Source organism: Lynx canadensis, chromosome C1 (genome assembly GCF_007474595.2).
Source record: "Lynx canadensis isolate LIC74 chromosome C1, mLynCan4.pri.v2, whole genome shotgun sequence".
NCBI classification, from domain to species: Eukaryota; Metazoa; Chordata; class Mammalia; order Carnivora; family Felidae; genus Lynx; species Lynx canadensis.
In genome coordinates this window covers 105,615,737-105,634,268 of record NC_044310.1, presented here as the reverse complement: position 1 = coordinate 105,634,268, position 18,532 = coordinate 105,615,737, and the positions used below count along the sequence as shown (strand labels likewise).

Below are 18,532 nucleotides of genomic sequence, written 5' to 3'. Positions count from 1 at the left end.
GAGGAAGTGTTGAGCAGATGCCTCAGTGTCCCTGATGCAGAAGGCACCACACAGAGCCAGGTGGAAGAGGACTGCTCCTTCCCTGCCTTGGCTCAATCAGTGCCTCCTTGTCCCTGGGAAGGGCCTCCCCGGTTTTGACTCTCACCAGCTCCCTGTCAAGTCCCCAATGTCTAGGTCACATAAAAAGAGGAGCCTGAATGGGGATTAAACCATGAGCAGTTTTAATGGTCTGGTTTTCTCCCTCCCATTTCCCCACTGTTAGTATTATTACTACAAGAATAAAGGATTCCTGAGAGCCTGTCCACTCCTCTCCCTTGGGCCCTCCCTTGACAACACTCATCCCCACCAACCCCCTCTGGATTTCTGGATTAAAAAAAAAAAAAAAAAAAAGTGAAAGGCACTGCAGGGGTGGGGGGCTCAAGTGCCAGGGAGTCTGAGGGGTGGTACAGGGGCAGGGCCAGGCCCTTGAGGGTGGAGAAGCATCCTGAGGGCCCCAGTGGCCTAGGAAAGTCCCTCCTCCCACCCCCAGACCCACCTAGGGGGTCTGCAGCAGGAGAGTAATTAGTGTTGGGCTCAGAAAGGAGGAATGGAGGGCCCATTCTACTAGGACCCACGGGCCAAACCCAAAGGGGACTGCAAACCACTATAATCCTCAAAAGCCTGTTGTGTTTGGGGGATGGGGGTGAGGAGCTGAACAAAATGTGAATTAGGATGAAATCCCTAGTCCAGGGACCACACAGCAGCAGTGACCCAGGCTCCCGGCAAAAAGGAAGGGGAGAGGGCTGGTCAACTCAGGCCCAGGCCTAGTTGTCCCCACTGCCCCCTTGCCGAGCCCTGATGAACGCCATGCCGTGTGTGCGAAAATGGGTCTTGAGGTTGAGGGGGCTGTCGCAGCTCTTGCCACAGACCTTACAGGTCAGCGGGCCCCCAGAGGCAGGCAAGGGGGACTCTCCCCCCTCTGGATCAGACCTCAGTGGAGGAGGGACCTCTTCCCCATCACCCAGGCCCAGGGCACTGGCACCACCCACACCCCGTTTCTTTTTGTGGCTGATGAAACGGTGCCGGCTCAGCGAGCCCGGGGAGGCGAAGCACAAGCCACAGTCGAGGCACTGCTGGGCACCGCCGTCCACCCTCAACCCCACCATAAGGCTCTGCTCCACTGAGCCACCACTCCGGTAACGCAGGGGCCCGTGGCCTCCTGAGCTGGGCCCGCCCCTGGGGGACTTGGCCGGGGGTGTTGTGCTGTCAGGCTCCTCACTACAAGAGTCAGAGGACTGGCGGCGTTTCCGTCCTGGCCCCTGGAGGAGAGAGTACAGAAACTAGGCCTCCCCATCACCCCGCATGGTCCCGGGCACACCCACCTAGCTTCCCGAGGCCAAGGCCTAGAATCCTGCGGCGCTCCAGCCCCAGGGCCCCGACACAGTGGGCCGGGCCTCTGCCTACCTGGGCTCTGGCACCGGGGCCCCGAGCCAGGGTGCTCCCCCGGCCAGGGGACTGGGACCCGAGTGGCAAGCCATGCCGAACCTGGACGTGTTTCTCCAGGATCAGGCGGCTGCTGAAGGTGCGTTTTCCCTCTGTGCAATACCTAGAGGGGAAGAGTGCGGAGCGTGGGCACCAGGGGAACAGCCCAGAAACCAAGGCCTAGGACTCAAGGTTGGGTGGGGTGGGGTGGGGGGGGGGGCAGGGCGGGACGGGGGGGGGGCTCCCAGAGAGGAGACCTCAACCTTCAGTCCACTCAAGACAAGACTCAGGTTGGCAGGTACTTAGTGGGGCTGGGGGCATGGGGTGGGCGGGTCACTTGCTGGGCAGAACGAGGAGGGGGACGAGGCGGCAAGCAGCCAAGGGTTACCTGCATGGGTAAACTCGCTTGATCCCCTCATGATTGACCCTGACGTGGCGCCTCAGGCTGGGGGCGGAACAGAAGGAGCGCTCACACAGGCGACAGGGAAACTTTTTCACAGACTGGGAGAGCAAAGGGCGGGGCAGCTCAGAGCCAGGCTCCAGGCCACTGCCCCTCCAAGGCAACACAGACCAATGCCCGAGGGGGAGCCCCACTCACCTTGCCATGCTCCTTCTTCATGTGAGCCACATACTCATCTCGCTCGGGGAACCAGGAGTGACAAAGGCCACAGGTCCAGCCTCCAGGGCCCCCGCCCCCACCACCCTTGATGCCTTTGCTCCCTAGCTCCCGCCGGGGCCGTTTGGTTGGGCGAGGGGGTGAGGGGGAGCTGGGTAGTTCTTCCTCTTCCGAGGATGAAGACGACTCCTCAGTGGGGACGGTTGTTCCTCCCCGAGACACATCCAGCTCCTCGGGCTCAGCCTTGGGGGTCGTTAGGGCACCCGCGGCCCCTTTCCCAGCAGTGTCCTCCCCCTGGCGCCCGGACTGATGGGTGTTCTGAGACAGGGAGACAAGGGTGCAGCCGTTGCAGGGGAGGGCCTGGCTCAGCCAGTGGCATTTGCTCCCACACCCCCACTTCCTGAAGGTCATGTGACCCCAGCCCCAGGTCACCAAAGCTGAGCACACCACCCCACCCCCACCCCCGCCTCTGTCCCTTAACTTCTATACCTTGAGATGATCCAGCATGGTCCTTTTTTGGGCAAAAAGCAGAGGACAAGACGGGCACTTGAAGACGCTGACACGCTGGGGCAGCAGGTGCTGGTCGAAGTGTGAGGAGAGGAGGGGTTTGTGAGTGAAGACCGTGTCACACATGGCGCACTTGTAGATCATCCTGTGTGGGCGGAGAGGACAGTGCAGACACCCTGGCCAGCAGGGCCCCAAGCCCACTCCGGCCCGCCCCACCCCCTCCCAGGTCTCACTTGGCCTGCTGCGCATGGAAGCTGGGGTGCTGGGTGTACAGGTGGGCGTGGGCGCTGGGTGCAGACTTGAAGGCCATGGGGCAGATGGGGCACTTGTGGAAAACCTCGCAGTGCGACGTCTGGATGTGGGACTTGATGGAGTTCACACCCCCAAACACCACTGCGCAGCTAGGGCACCTGGGGGGCACGGAGCGTGGAGGTAAGGTGGGGCAGCTCCAGCCTGTCCCCCAGCCCTCTCATCCCCGGAGCCGCTGGACTTAGAAGCTCATCGGCAATGGAGCATGAGCAAGGTGGGGACAGGAGGGGTGAATAGACCCTGCTCCTTGAGGGAGGCGTGTGGAGAGTGGTCTGGGGCTTTCTCTGCTCTCCACGGGGGCAGGGCAAAGGCAGACAGATCCCAGGAGGAGGGGTTCAGCAGGGGAGATGGGGCGCTCCCTGAAAGACCGGCTAAAAGGCTGGTACCGGGCCACAAAGTGCCGAGCTGCACAACGGTGGGCTTGGGGGGCGGGGATAGATGGTCTCAAGACAACGAGGCAGGAAGGCAGGAGGCACCTGTATCCCACACGGCGAGACAAATGCAGACAGGCCTCCCGGAGATGGGTCTGGAAATTGGCTTGCAGGAAGTTGCCCCCACACTCAGGGCAGACGTGGGGAGGCCGGTTCTTATGCATACGCTGGTGGGCGCTGAAGCTGCAGCGATTGGGGAGCATCATGGGACAGGTGGGGCATACCTGTCGAGGGGGTGGAAACAAGACAGTGAGCAGTGGCCTGTCCCCTGTGACCTCCCCTAAGCTCCCAACCCCCTCCCAGGTCCTACTCCCCGGGCATCGGGCTCTACCCCGGGGAAGGGCAGTGAAAGGCAACTCACAGTGCTGTTGGCCCCAGGGGCGGGGGGCCCAAGCTGCTGGAAGTGGGCAGCCATGCCCGCCTTGTCCCGGCACTGCTCCTTACACTCCAGGCAGCGAAAACACGTGTAAGCCGAGGTGGCAGGGGCAGCAGGGGGCTCGGAGGAGAGCGGCAGCACAGGGGCCTCGGCAGGAACTGCGGTAATGGCAGCGGTGATGGCCCCGTCCCCCTTGCCCAGGGCAGGCAAGGCTGGAGGTCCGAGGGCAGGAGGGACAGCCAGCAGGGGCGTGATATCCGGCTGCCCCACCATCTGGTCCAGAGCAACGGGCCTCATGACCAGGTGTGAGCACTGCATGACAAGTCCTTTGTCCTTGTGCTCTCGGGCATGCAGCAGCAGGCTGCACTTGTTGAAGAAGACCAGGCGGCGGGCGCAGTGGTTGCAGGTGACCTCGATGCGCATGCTCCGGCGGTCATAGTGCCTCGCCAGGCTCTTCTCCAGTGAGAAGGCATCCCCACACTCAAGGCAGCGGTAGCCGGTTGGAGGCAGGGCCAGCCCGGCCTCGGCCGGAGGACTCAGGTTGGGCCGGTAGGCAGGCAGCAGGTTCTTGCTATTGAGGACCTTGTTGAAGGCCTCCACCAGGCTAGACTGAGTCCGCGAGATCACCGTGCCACCGCCCACCCCGGGCCCGGGGGCCGGCTTGGAGGGCTGCACCATCACCACCGAGGCACCGTTCACCTTCTGCCCCCCAGCCCCCAGCCCCACCCGCCCCTCGGCCTTAGGCAAGGTTTGGGGCACCAGACCTAGCACATTCTTAGCCATCGTCTTAGGGCTGGTGGCAGCACCTCCAGGCAGAACCACGGCCTTGCGGGCCACGCTGGCCGCCATCAGCATGGCCGTACTTGCGTTCTGGATGGTGGCCACAGGAAGCACGGTGCCTTTTAGCCGTGTACCATCACCCAGCTGGACGCTCACCACCTTTGGACCCTCAGGGGTCGGGGGCGCGGGGGATAGCTTCAGGAGGCCAGCCTCAGCTAGGAGGGTCCCTTCGGCCAAGGGGGCAGGGGGTTCGGGATCTGACGGGACCCGGGTTACCGTCCTTGTGATATTCCCGCAGGAGGTTTTAATGGTCTTGATCCGCACCTTGAGAGGCCTTGAGGAGCTGGAAGAGGCAGGGGAGTCGTTGCTGTCCTCATCTGCGGCCTCGGCTCCACTAGAGGGACTCTGGGGACTTCTGGGGGAAGACTTGGCCACCGGCCCCTCCTCCTCCTCTTCCTTCAGGGGCTGACAGCGGGGCACTCTGGGGGAGGCAGGAGGGCTCTGATGCCCTGGAGACTGCTTGAAGAAGGGCACCCCCGCAACCTGGGGAGGTGAGGCGCCGGCAGGAATGTCCATGGCCTCAGGGCTAGAGCCAGAGCCTAGCCCGGCTAGGCCCGGAGGATGAATGGGGCTGCAGCTGTCTTGCTTCAAGGTCCCCAGAGGTGGGGGAGAACCAGACGACAGCAAGGCTGGGCCATTCTCCCGGGACAGCTCAAAGGGAGAAGAGAAAGGAGGTGGGGTCATGGCCCCTTCCTGAGGCGGGGAGGGTGCAGCGGGAGGGAGGGGATCAGGGTGCTCCCCTGGCTCAGGCCCAAAATGAGCAAAAAGGTCCAAAGGAGCTTTGCCTTCCATGGCTTTTTCTTTCCAGGTACCCCCACTGGGAGGCGCTGGAGAGTGGGGTGTACCTGGAAGGGATGACTCAGGGCCCCCAAAACCATTCTGCATCAGACGATGTCCCACAAGCCCTTCCTTAGTCACCCCCACAGCCCGGGTCCCGTCCCCTCCTGAACTTCCAGCCGGGGACTCAGGCTGCTCGGGACACACAGTGTTCTTGACAATGACGCTGACTGCTGAGATGTCTGGGGGTGGCAGGCCATGATCAGAGGCCTGGGCTGGAATCTCAGGGCCATCCCGGGCAGCTGCTGCTGTTGCCTCTCCAGATTCACCCCCTACGCTGGGTTCTGGCTTCCCTGAGTCTCCGGGCCCCTCATTTTCTTCTGGCCCAGAGTGGATGGCTTCATTCGCATCAATGTCAGGGATGTCAAAGGCAGCAAGGAGGTCGTCGAAATCAGGGGTCTTCATGTCCCCCATGGCAGCGGGTCCCCAACCTGATGAAAACAGAAGAAAGGAGGAGAAACTGAGCCCTCTGGAGGCAGGGACCCCGGCCCTCCTCCCTGGAGGGTTCCAGCTTCACCTGCTCAGGACCTGCGCACAATGTGACCTGGGCACACCTTTACCGCTGCGCAAATCCTAGGGAGCTGGTGGAGGTCTGCCAAACCCTAAAACTGAAAGAGAGGTAGTGTGCACATTCCAGGGAAGACACCAAGATCCAGAAAAAGCCGAGGAAAAGGCACTTCTCAGAAACACAGCTGAGAGACAAGGGCAACAGAGACAGACGAGTTCAGTGAACATCTTGGTTAAAACTGCCTCAGCCCCTCCTGGGCCCTGCACAGAACCAATCAATTAATCAATAAAGGAGCAAAATGTACACAATGCTCTGGGGCTAAGGGCTCATTCAAGGCAGCACGGGACCCATTCACAATTTCTTCAGGGATCTTCTGGGGGTCCACAGAGATCTGAAAGGTCAGTGTACAAAGAGACAGTGACTTAGACCAAGATGTAAGAAATGATTCCAGTTCCAGCTTTATCAATGGCCTGCTGTCCACTGCCTTACTTTTGAAAAGGAGGGCCAAGTAATCCATACATTACAGGGTGAGTCTGAGCATGATAGGAATCGTAACCCTGAGAGTCAGAACCCAGAAGATTTGTTATTACAGCTGGGACAAACAAGGACTAGTCAGGTCAAGGAGGAGCTAGGAAGAAATAAGCACTGAAAATCCAGGACTGGGGTCAGAGAGAAGAATCAGGGGTTAAGTCTGGGGACTTGGGGTCATCACTAGCACCTGGAGATCTAGCTTGGTTACCAAGGAGAAGTGGACTGAGGGAAACCACCCAAGAGACCAAGATGGAAAGAATAAGACACAGGAACAGAAAGAGACAAAGAGACAGAGGGGAAAACCGTGACGGCACCCTGGTCACAAGGGCCCCAGCCTAGGCCTCTCCTGTCACAAACACCTGCTGCTAGCTCACCTACCTTCCCCAGAGTGCCTCTGCCCTCCCATGGCCCCCCCTGGGCCAGCCCCTCCTCCCTTCCACTCTCCCTGGATCCTGCTCTCTCAGGGCCAAAACTCCAGGGTAACTTACCCAGCACAGCCGCCACAAAGGGGAAAAGCCAATCCCCCTCACTCCTGTCACTTCTGCTCCGAGCTCCGAACTCATACTCCTCCCCTTTTCATTTTCCCTTGGCAACACCAGTCCAGGAAGTCTCGCCCAACCCCAACCTGGCCCAGTGTATGCGCCCGCACGTGCACGCGTGCACACACACGCACGCGCACGCACACGCGCACACACACACACACACACACATCCCACAAGACTCATGTGGCACTAAACCAACAAGAAGGATAGCCTAGGGCTTGTGGGGAACCCGGGTCTGTTCCTCACCAGTTTCTCCCCAAAAGTGTTTCCATATCTAAGAGGAAGAAACTGAATAAGTCTCTGTCCTTACACATTCTCTGCCCAGGATGCAAGCCACTTCCCAGGGCCAATTCACTCACCTCCTGCCAGCCTTTAGACCGAAACTGGAGACAGTCCCAGCAGGTGGCAGCTGGAAATGCTGGGAGGAAGGTAGGGTAGAGGAAGAGGGTACCAACTAGAGAAAGAAAGGGAAGTTTCCCCTCATCACCCCCTACTTAATTCTGCAGTTTCTGGGTTTAAACACAGCCCTCCATCCCTTGCCTCTGCCCTGATGGAGAGCCAGGGCCCTCCTCTGCCTGGCTGACTCCCCAACAGGAGAAACCCGAGCTACCTTCCACCCTGGCCACCAGAAAAGCGGGTTGGTGAAGCACAGATCACTGGGGACTACAAGGAAACATATGCCCACTCACCCTCCCCAAGCAACTCCCCCTTTGGCGTCCAAGTGACTTAGAGGTCATGCGATAGCCAGGAGCGGACAGTCCAGCAAGCAGCGGGAGCTCAAGGCCAAAGAGGCTCCCCCCCACCCCACGGCTGAGGCCTTTTCTCCGGCCGTTGTGCCCGAACTCTTGGGCTCCGGCCCTCCCCCCACCCCTTTCCTTCTGTTCTTCCCCAAACACCAAAGGAAGGGGCTGAACAGGAAGAGGGTGAACTGGCCTGGGTCGGGAGGGGGCTCCACTGCCCTTTCCCCTGGCCCGGGGCCTGCAGTGCAGAGGAGGGCGAGGGGCCGGCGGCCGGGGGCGATTAGGCTGCCGCCAAGCTGGGCAGCGAGTGGAATTAAGTCCCTGCCATCTGCCGAGGGCCGGCGCGGGGAGATGTCCGGGGTTTCGAGGAGGGGGCGGGGTGTACAGAGGAAAAGCCGCTGGGGAAACTGAGGCGCACCGCGCTTCTCTCGCTCCCACCAGCGTGCGGAGGGAAGGACGGGCGCCGGCCAGGCCAGGCCCCACGGGATCTGCCGCACAGCACCTCCCGGCCCAGGACTTCACAGGAGTAGGGAAGGCGCGTGGAAAGAGAGGAGTGGGGAGGGGACGGTCTTTGCGTGACTCGCAGCTCTCCGACCGGGGTCCGTCCCAACTCCGACCTCCTCCCCCCTCGTCCCGGCGCAGCACAGCCTCCTCCTCCCGCAGACTCCCGAGGATCCCTCGAGACTCGAGTGAGCCGAAGGCGCGCAGCGGACCGGGGCGCGAGCCTGAGTCCCGCCCGGGCCCGGACGCTGACCCGTACCCAGTCGGGGTGCAGGCTCCGCTCCGGCCAGGCCCAGCTCCCCCGCCCCCGCCCCCGGACACGGACACCATTTTAGGTCGCGACATCCCGCAGCCTCCAGTCACCGGGCCGCGCTTCGGACGCCTCTTGGGCTCGGGGCGCCTAGACTTGGGGACCCTGACCCTCCCTCCACGTTTACCCGACAGGGGGCTGTGCTTTCAACAGGCTGGGAGTTTCGCCCATCCGCCTCAAGGGATGGAGGCGCCGGCGGGGGCCTTCCTAGAAGCCGCCCCAGGGGGGCGGCGCGGAGAAGGGGGTAGTTGACCAAGTGGGGGAGGGGCGGGGGTATTTACCCGCCCCCCCGGGGGCGGGGCCAAGGGCGGGTATTACCCCAGGTAGGCTTACTTGTTCCGCTCCAAGTGCGGGCCGAGACCCGGCGGTCTCTCGCCTGCTCCCACCGCCACCGCCACCGCCGCCGCCGCCCTCCCCGCGGCCGCCGCTACTTCCTGCTTCTCTCCCGTTCAGCCTCCCCCTCCTTCAGCTCCCTCCGCGTTCCAGGTCTGGGCTGCCCGCTTCCGCACTCGCCATTGGCCCACGCTCCCGTCGTTCAGCACTGCGCCCCTCCCGGCCCCGCACTGGGTTGGTCTTAAGTACTGCCGCTCGGAACTAGCCCCTCACAGTCCTCCCAGCCTCATTGGGCAAGGAACCTAGTCCTTCTGAAGATGCCTCTCCCCATTGGCTGCGCCGGGCCCACCTGCCCCATCTGGGCATCTCAAAAATGACTGGCTTCCGCTACAGTCGCTTAGAAAGAAGCCAATCTGATCCCCTGCTTTCCCTCTAGAGGCGGTGACTATCCCAGGTGCGTCTCCGCCCCCTCACTCCCTATTGGCCACAATCCTTGAAGCCTGCAGTTCACTTATGCAAATTAAAAGAACTCTCAGCTTCTATTTGGTGGGCACTTTGAGGAGCGCCTCGTTGACTCCTAACGAAGCCCGGATGCGTAGATCCGCTTGCATTGTCTTCTCAAGCTAAACCCCAATGTCAGTCATGCCGTGCAGAAGTCACAAAATGGGACGTTACCCAAAACATTACGTCATCTGGTTGACCAGTTCCTTGCAGTCTTCCTACTGTCTAAATCGTCATATAACCTGCACGGATGGGGTTCTCGCGCGGGCCAGCTCCTGGGCGACGGCGTTACCCCTACCTTCTCCCTCTGCAGGAGCGCTTGCAGTGGGGGCGGGATTAGTTAAGAGTGTGGAAGGAACCGGCACCAGGAGCCCGGGACGGCTTTGCAGACCGGAAGTGGAGGAGAGGTGACGTTAGAGTGCTGGCGTGGCCTGAGCCATGTCGAAAGGGATCTTAAAGCGGCATGCTGGTAGGCTTCCTGAGCACGGGGACTGGATGGGACCGACCCTCGCTTCCATTTCCCATTTTAGGGCTCTCCTTTTCCCCGCCCCCAGCACGGGGTGGGGGTGGAGTCGAAGCCGGTTTTCCCGCGCTTTGTTGCCACGCCCCCTGGAGGCGGGAGAAGGGGTGGGGATCCTCCGTAAATAAGTTGCTTTGATATTCATAATACAGATGCTAGCACTGGCTGCCACCTCGCGCGCGGGCTGGCCTGTCCGCGAACCTCCACAGCCGGTCGCGTACGCAGCAGCTCAGCACCGGGACGCGATTACTAAAAGCGGTTCTGTTATCCTGCACAGGAGTCACTGGACCTCTGGACCTAGGACTCTCCTACGCGCCCCGAGACTTTACACGGGTAATAGCGACTGTATTGAGATGTCAATCAGAGTCTCTGAGTGGAAATCTTCGGGCCACCACCATGGAAATCTATGGTTCCATCGGGCAAGGCGCTCGACCTCCCTGCACCGATTTTTCTCATGGATAAAATAGGGACTATAATACCCACCGACATGATTGTTTTTGTGAGGATTACACCCGTTCAGAACCTAAAAGTGCTTTGTAAAGTGATGGGCAAATGGAATCAGTGCTCCCCAGTCGGCCGCCTTCTTTGTGGAGGTTTGCCTGCAGTTAGTTACCCCGGCTCACAGTGTTCTTCCATGTCTGAACCACTAGCTAGAGTAGCTTCCTGGATGTGGCCAGACTGCATTCCATTCCCACCTCCTTCCCTGCGTCTTCCTGCATGGAATAATAATTACCACTGATGCACACGTACTATGTGTGGGACCTATTATAAGCACTTTATATGTATTAACTTATATAATCCTTGCCACAACAGCGTGAGGAAAGTACTATTATTATCTCCATTTTACAGGGGAAGAAATTGCGGCAGACAGGTTAGATTAGGTACCTTAACCAAGGTCAAAGGCAGTGGAGTTGAAAGTCCTAAAGGTCTGGAAAGCTGAACACTTTCGCAGATTCCTTTGTCAGGAGGACTGTGAATAGAAGTTTGTTCTTCAATTAGATGCACTATTCACTCAATTAAGAAATACTCTAATTCAGGGGCACCTGGGTGGCTTAGTCAGTTGAGTGTCAGACTTTGGCTCAGGTCATGATCTCCTGGTGGGTGGGTTTGAGCCCTTCGCGTTGGGCTCTGTGCTGACAGCTCAGAGCCTGTGAGCCCAGAGCCTGGTTCGGATTCTGTGTCTCCCTCTCTCTCTGCCCCACCCCTGCTTGCTCTCTGTCTCTGTCTCTCAAAAATGAATAGATTTAAAAAAAAATTTTTATAAAAAAATATGTTATTGTTATTATTTTTTTTAATTAATGTTTATTTTTGAGAGAGAGTGCCCAGCTGGGGAGGGGCAGAGAGAGAGAGAGAGAAGGAGACACAAAATCCAAAACAGGCTCCAGGCTCCAAGCTGTCAGCACAGAGCCGGATGTGGGGCTCAAACCCATGAACCGTGAGATCATGACCTGAGCTGATGTTGCACCTAACCAACTGAGCTATCCAGGCGCCCCAGAAATATTTTAATTCAACCAATACCTGAGCACCATCTAGGAGTAAAATAATGTAGACACTGAGGATACAGCAGTGAACAAAGCAGACAAGAATTGCTGGCCTTATGAAACATACTGAGAAGACAAACGATAAATATGGTAAATAAGTAAGATAAATAGAAGCATGTTAGAATCTAACTGCCGGGAGAAAAATTAAGCAAGGCTATTAAGCCATAAAAAGAAATGCGAGGAGCTTAACTGCATATTGCTAAGTGAAAGAAGCCAACTGGAAAGTCTATATACTGTATGATTCCAACTATATGACATTCTGGAAAAGGCAAAACTGTGGAAGCAGTGAAAAGATCAGTGGTTGCCAAGTGTTCAGATAGAGGGAGGAATGAACTGGTGGAACACAGTGGATTTTTAGGCAGTGAAACTATTCTCTGTGATACTGTCATAGTAGATACATGACATCATACATTTGTCAGAAACCCTATTGTAAACTATGGACTTTAGTTAATAATAATGTATCAATATTAGTTCATTAATTGTAACAAATGTACCACACTAACACAAGATGTTAATTAGAGGAAAAACTAGGGGGAAGGAAGTATATGGTAACTCTAATTTCTGCTCAATTTTTCTATAAACCTAAAACTGCTCTAAGAAATACTATATTAATCTTTTTTTAATGTAAAAAATAAAGCAGGAGGGGGGTACCTGGGTGGCTCAGTCGGCTAAGCATCTGACTCTTGATCTCAGCTCATCTTGATTTCAGGGTCGTGAGTTCAAGCCCCACATTGGACTCTGCACTGTGTGTGAAGCCTACTTAAAAAATAATAAATAAATAAATAAATAAATAAATAAATAAATAAAGCATGGAAGGAGTACAGGAAGTGTGGGAGGATTGTGATGGCCTTTCTGAGAAGGTGGCATTCAAGTAAAGGCAGAAAATTGGTGACTGAGCCATGCAGCTATCTGCATTGCTATCTGTGAGAACATTGCAGAAAGAGGGAACAAATACAAGGTCTTGAGATGGGAGCATGTTTCAGAGGGATAAGGGGTGAGATGAGTGGGTCAGGCCACCAGATGCTTTCGGAAGGACGTTGGTGTTTTCTCAGAATGGGATGGGAAGGAAACATGATGTAGTGGCCTGACTTAACTTTTAAAAGGGTTGAATGTGCAGGGAAGTGCAAATCAAAACCACAATAAGATATCACCTTATGCTTGTCAGAATGACTAAAATAAAAAACAAGAAATGGCAAGTGTTTGCACAAATGTGGAGAAATGGGAACCTTCATGCACTGTTAGTGGGAATGCAAACTGGTGCAGCCGCTGTGGAAGACAGTATGCAGGTTCCTCAAAAAATTAGAACTACCTTATGGTCCAGTAATTGCACTACTGGGTATTTACTCAAAGAATACAAAAACACTAATTCAAAGGAATACACATGCCCCAATGTTTATTGCAACATTATTTACAATAACCAAACAGGAAGCAACCTAAATATCCATTGATACATGAATGGGTAAAGAAGATGTGTGTGTGTGTGTGTGTGTGTGTATACACACAATGGAATATTACTCAGCCATAAAAAAGAATGAAATCTTGCCATTTGCAACAACATGGATGGAACTAGAAAGTATAATGCTAACTGGGATAAGTCAGTCAGAGAAAGACAAATACCATATGATTTTACTCGTGTAGAATTTAGGAAACAAAACAAGAAAAAAAAAGAGAAGCCAAAAAACAGACTCTTAACTATAGAGAACAAACTGATGGTTACCAGGGGTGTCTGGGGGTCTCAGTCAGTTAAGCGTCCAACTCTTGGTCTCAGCTCAGGTCATGATCCCACTGTTCATAAGATTGAACCCCACATGGCTGGCTCAGTCAGTGGAGGCCACAACTCTTAATCTTGGGGCTGTAAATTCAAGCCCCACAATGGGTGTACAGATTACTTAAAAATAAAATCTGGGGTGGGGGGAAGGCGAGGGGAGAACCAGGAGAATATCGTATCCTTAAAGTCACCAAAAAAAAAAAAAAAAGCGTTTCAAAGAGGAGGAGAAAAGAATGATCAACTGTCAGATGCCACTGAGAGATCAAATAAAATGAAGCCTGAGAACTGATCAATGGAATGGGTTAAGCAAAATTGAGGTTATGGGTGAGCACGATAAGGACAGATTAAATGGATTAGTGGCAACAAAAGCTTGCACATAGTGGTTTCAAAAGAATGATAAGGGGGTAGGGGAAACAGTGACTGTGGACAGTCCTTTCCAAGGAGGGAAGGAGAGGAAAGGGGTGATAACTGGAGGGGAAACAGAGGTGAGGAAAGGACTACTTCAAGATGAAGGAATTTCACTATGTTAGTACACTGAGGGGAAAGATCCTGGAGAGAGGAAAACCTGAGGTTGCAGCAGAGATAGAAAAAAGTTGTGGAGCCAAATGGTTAAAAAGATGAGGGGCGCAGTCTAGTTCCCGAGTGGAGGGACATGTAGAGTTCACCCATAAGGACAGGAGGGAAGGCAGAACGAGTGGGCTTGGCAAGGAAGCTGTAAAAATCTCTCCAGTTGCTTTTGTTGCTGCTTCAGTGTAAGAAGCAAAATCGTCCCTGGAAGTGAGAATGGTGGAGGAGCTGGAGGTTTGAGGAGAGGGTGGGTAAGCTATAGGCATTCAGGAGCCAATCAAGGGGCTGAAAGGCCAGAGGGTTGGAAAGCTCATTGACAAGAATACTGAAATTAAGAATTAAGATAGCTGTAGTGTGGGAAAGAGGGAAGGGAGCGGGGGCGCAGATGGCTGCAACCGAGAGAGGTGGTGGTAGTTTAATCACAAGGTACTACTACGTGTGTGTGTGTGTGTGTGTGTGTACGTTACTAGCTCCCTCTTAGCCCTTCCCAGGGAATAATTATTACTATCTGCTTCTATCACCATCGATTCATTCCATGTGTTCTTGAACTTCATATAAAATGAAATCATAGAGGGGCGCCTGGGTGGCTCAGTTGGTTAAGCGACTGACTTTGGTTCAGGTCATGCTCTCATAGTTTGTGAGTTGAAGCCCCTGCATCAGACTCTGGGCTGACAGCTGAGAGCCTGAAGCCTGCTTCAGATTCTGTGTCTCTGTCTCTCTCTGCCCCTCCCCTGCTCACAATCTCTCTGTATCTGTCTCTGTATGTTTAAATAAACATTAAAAATTGCTTAAAAAAATAAACTGAACAATTGACTGGCATTAGTATAACCATGATGTTATATAACCACCACATCTAACTGCAGCCATTTTCATCTCCCCAGAAGAGAACCCTGTATGCATTAATTGTTCCATTCCCCATCCCCCAAGCAATCTGTGTTGTTTCTGTGAATTTACCTATCTGGTTATTTAATATAAAGGGAATCATACAAGATATGACCTTTTATACCTGGCTTCTTTCACTTAGAATGTTTTCAAAATTCATCCAAGAAGTTCTTAATTTTAATAAAGTCTAATTGATCAACCTTTTATTTACAGTGAGTGTTTCTGTGTCCTGGTTAAGGTCAAGAAGTTTTTGTGGTTTTTTTTCTAGAAGCTTTATTTGTTTTACTTTTCACATTTAGGTTCAATGATCTATTGTGAATGGATGTATATGGTGTGAGGTTAGGGATCATAGTTCCCCCCGGCCCCATATGGATATTCACCATTTATTGAAAAGACCATCCATGGGGCACCTGGGTGGTTCAGTGGATTAAGCGTCCATCTTTTGATTTCTGCTCAGGTCATGATTCCTGGGTCATGGGTTAGAGCCCCATGTTGGTCTCTGTGCTGAGTGTGGAGCCTGCTTAAGATTCTCTCTCTCCCTGGGACGCCTGGGTGGCGCAGTCAGTTAAGCGTCCGACTTCAGCCAGGTCACGATCTCGCGGTCCGTGGGTTCGAGCCCCGCGTCAGGCTCTGGGCTGATGGCTCAGAGCCTGGAGCCTGTTTCTGATTCTGTGTCTCCCTCTCTCTCTGCCCCTCCCCCATTCATGCTCTGTCTCTCTCTGTCCCAAAAATAAATAAACGTTGAAAAAAAAAAAAAAAGATTCTCTCTCTCCCTTCCCTCTCTTGCCTTCTCCCCTTCTCCCAAGCATGTGTGTGCATGTGCGTGGGTGCTGTCTCTCTCTTTAAAAAAAATAAAAAGAAGAAAGAAAAGAAGAAAAGACCATCCTCTCCTCCCACCAAATTGCAGTGTAGTAGCATTGTGTTCTTGAAATGAATAGTTCCAGTAGTAACCAGTAACTTCCTGATATCCTCCCAACTTCCTAATCATGACAAAGATAGCAGTTTCCCTGGCAGACTGGTTCCGCCATTTCCTGAGAATCATTCCTGGAAACCCAGACTAGAGCCTGCCCCTGTAACCTTTCCGAGTACTTTGCAAACACCTGATTCAATACATTGAATTTCTTTCTTAAGATTGGATTTTGATTTTTGCACTGAACACTGACCAATTGAGCCCTCACACTTACGTGTGCTACTCATCAGGCTTGTCCCCAGTGTTGTTGGTGCATATATTGTTGCCTGGAGCTTAAATTTGTCTAATTTTCCCAGCAGCTGCCTTGTTACCAGGTAGGTGGAACTATGGTGACAAAGAAGGGAAAAGCCTTCTTGTGGTTTATTTTAGACTGTTGCTCCCAAGGGAAAAGTGAGCCACTGAAGTGGCCATAAGTGAGTGTGCAGAGTGTAGCCCAAGTCTGCTCAGTCTCATCCTACACACCACAGTACTCACCCAGGTAGACTCAGCCTTCAGACACTAGAAGTCCTCACACTCCCTGACGCCAACACACCCTCTTCAATCCACATCCTCCCCCTACGTACCTCATCCACAAGCATCAGCACCTTGGCCCCATGGCTCTGTGTGTGTGTCACTCATTCCAATCTCCCACCTGAGTTCCGGAGTGCCGCCCAGAAATGCCACAGACCCCACTCCCGAGACCCCACGATAAGAACCAAATTCACCTCTTTCTACCAAACGTCTCATCCCTGGTTTTACATTTTAGGGAAAGTTAACACTACTAATCCACACACGGAAATCTGGGAGGCATCTTTTACTCATCCCTCTTCCTTATCTATCACCCATGATGACCAAGCCCTGCCAATTCTACCTCCTTAATATTCTCATACCCACTTCTCAGGCCCATAATCACAACCCTTGTTCCAGCCAGCATCATGCTCAACCTGGTTGTTTGCAACAGATTCCTTATCTTTGCCCTACCCTAACTGAGGATTTTCTTCTATAAAACAAAGCTAATCATATTCAGAAGCTTAAAACCCTTCATCCTCTCCACATGCCTGCACATTGGAGGGTGCACATGTGAGGGTGAAGTAAAGACATTTTTACACCAACAGAAACAGAGAATTGAAAACCAGCATATCTCCACCACAAGAACTCTCATGGGATTGGCAGCTCTTTTTTACTCATGGGTCTTGTCCCTCTGCTTTAATAAAATCACCTAAAGAAGAAGAAGAAGAAGAAGAAGAAGAAGAAGAAAGACATTACAGGATTGCCTTCTGGGAGAATAAAAACTATCTCAGAAAGAAGGTCTATGAAGCAAAAATCAGTGAGAAAAAATTAATAAACTTGTGGGTTAAGCTAATGACTATATCTGACTTATGTGGTTTTAAAGCAGGACAGACTTCTGGGTGTAGAGGATATGTTATATATACTCATTTGTTTTTGCTCCTTCCTGAAATCTACTGCAATGATAATAAAGGAATTTAAAAAAAAATTTAATGTTATTTATTTTTGAGAGAGAGAGAGAGAGAGCGGGGGAAGGGCAGAGAGCGAGGGAGACACAGAATCTGAAGCAGGATCCAGGTTCCGAGCTGTCACACAAAGCCCGATGCGGGGCTCGAATCCACAAGCCACGAGATCATGACCCGAGCCAAAGTCAGCCGCCCAACTGACTGAGCCACCCAGACCCCCAATAATAAAAGAATATTTAAGAACACATAAGTTCACAAAGACAAAGAGAATGGAAAGTGAAATTCTGGGAGCTAGAAAGCAGATTGATATACGTAACTGCACAGACCAAAGAAAACTGAATTCTACGTCAGAGGCCAAAGCTGCAAGACAAGTTGGTTAGATTGCAGGTACCGAATCCCATGATTATCAGGAATCAGCAACGCCAGGTATTTCTGAAGGGGATGCTAAAGGCGGGGTGGAAAATAGGAAAACTATTTGAAACTCTAAGGAGGGTTGTATCCGAGGTCCCCTGCTCCATTCCATGCCCTTCTGTGACTGTCCCTCCTCCACCATGGCAGAAAGGTGGAGTTTAATGCTCCAGAGAGGGCAGGAATATTATCCTAAAAAAAAAAAAAAAGGAGGACCAAAAGAACATTTACATCCTGAATTCTGAGAACCCCAGCCCTTTCCCCAAACTCAGTACCCAGAATGCTAGCAATCAGAACCATACTTTCCAAGTAGGAGACTGGAATATGCTTGCTTGGAAGGATCTGATCTAAAGATCCTGACATCAGGGATTCCCCCAGGAAAAGGCCTGGCCAGATCATGCTAGAAAGAACCTTACAGCTAACAGCTCCCCACCAAGGCTCAAAAATATCGTCTCCCACACACCCCGAGACAGTAAAACTTAGAGGAGGTAAAACCTGCCCTGCCATTCATGAGGCTGAGATAAGAGATACAGAGAGCCCCTGAGGTGAACAAGAAACACTATTTCTCCCAAGGTACATAGCGATAAAGTTCGTAAAACTCCCTTTCTGTGACTATTGCTTTCTCACGCACTGAGAAACTCTGTTCTCTAAATTCATAGGCTAAAGAAACACTGCTGTTTGAAAGCATATCAGTGAGAGTGAATCATTCTTTCTTTGCCTGAAGGATTCAAGTCACCTTGAGACAGAGAAGCAGTTTTGATTTACAGCCCAGGTGCAGAGCCTCAGATAAGGGGTTTCTGGACACAGTATTCCACATCAATGTTTACTTCACAGTCCAGCCCTGATATTGACCTCTTTGCACGGATCCCTATTTACCTTGAGCCTATTAGAACACTGTTTCTTTAAAATTTCACCCAAGCCTGGGGTGCCTGGGTGGCTCAGTCAGTTAAGTGTCCGACTTCAGCTCAGGTCATGATCTCCAGGTTTGTGGGTTCGAGCCCCGCACTGAGCTCTGTGCTGACAGCTCGGAGCCTGGAACCTGCTTCGGATTCTGTGTCTCCCTATATCTGCTCCTCCCTTGC

At 53.3% G+C, this 18,532-nt stretch overlaps 1 protein-coding gene across 4 annotated transcripts; it reads right to left on the bottom strand.

Annotated features, from left to right (window-relative positions):
* Nucleotides 1-198: 198 nt before the first annotated feature.
* Nucleotides 199-9,717, bottom strand: ZNF687 (zinc finger protein 687). 4 transcript variants are annotated; one of them, XM_030327791.1, is made up of 10 exons: nucleotides 8,843-9,363; nucleotides 7,318-7,412; nucleotides 3,686-5,808; nucleotides 3,370-3,548; nucleotides 2,818-2,994; nucleotides 2,567-2,729; nucleotides 2,060-2,395; nucleotides 1,850-1,962; nucleotides 1,444-1,585; nucleotides 199-1,298 (listed from the first exon to the last, which is right to left on the bottom strand). In XM_030327791.1, exons 3-10 carry the CDS (start codon nucleotides 5,789-5,791, stop codon nucleotides 804-806), a joined length of 3,711 nt encoding a protein of 1,236 aa, XP_030183651.1. In that variant the 5' UTR covers nucleotides 5,792-5,808; nucleotides 7,318-7,412; nucleotides 8,843-9,363; the 3' UTR covers nucleotides 199-803. The 4 variants fall into 4 exon arrangements, with proteins under 4 accessions (XP_030183651.1, XP_030183652.1, XP_030183649.1 ...); XM_030327792.2 differs by lacking the exons at nucleotides 7,318-7,412; nucleotides 8,843-9,363 and adding an exon at nucleotides 9,642-9,717; XM_030327789.1 differs by lacking the exon at nucleotides 7,318-7,412 and having other exon boundaries at nucleotides 8,843-9,362.
* Between the last annotated feature and the right edge of the window lie 8,815 nt (nucleotides 9,718-18,532).

Excerpts from the sequence above, each read along its gene's own strand:
- ZNF687 (XM_030327792.2), bottom strand. The coding sequence starts at position 5,791 with ATGGGGGACATGAAGACCCCTGATTTCGACGACCTCCTTGCTGCCTTT. Across the intron at positions 2,995-3,369 it reads TCTCGCCGTGTGGGATACAG|GTGCCCTAGCTGCGCAGTGG; the intron begins GTGCCTCCTGCC and ends CGTGCCCCCCAG. Across the intron at positions 1,963-2,059 it reads TGAAGAAGGAGCATGGCAAG|TCTGTGAAAAAGTTTCCCTG; the intron begins GTGAGTGGGGCT and ends TTGCTCTCCCAG.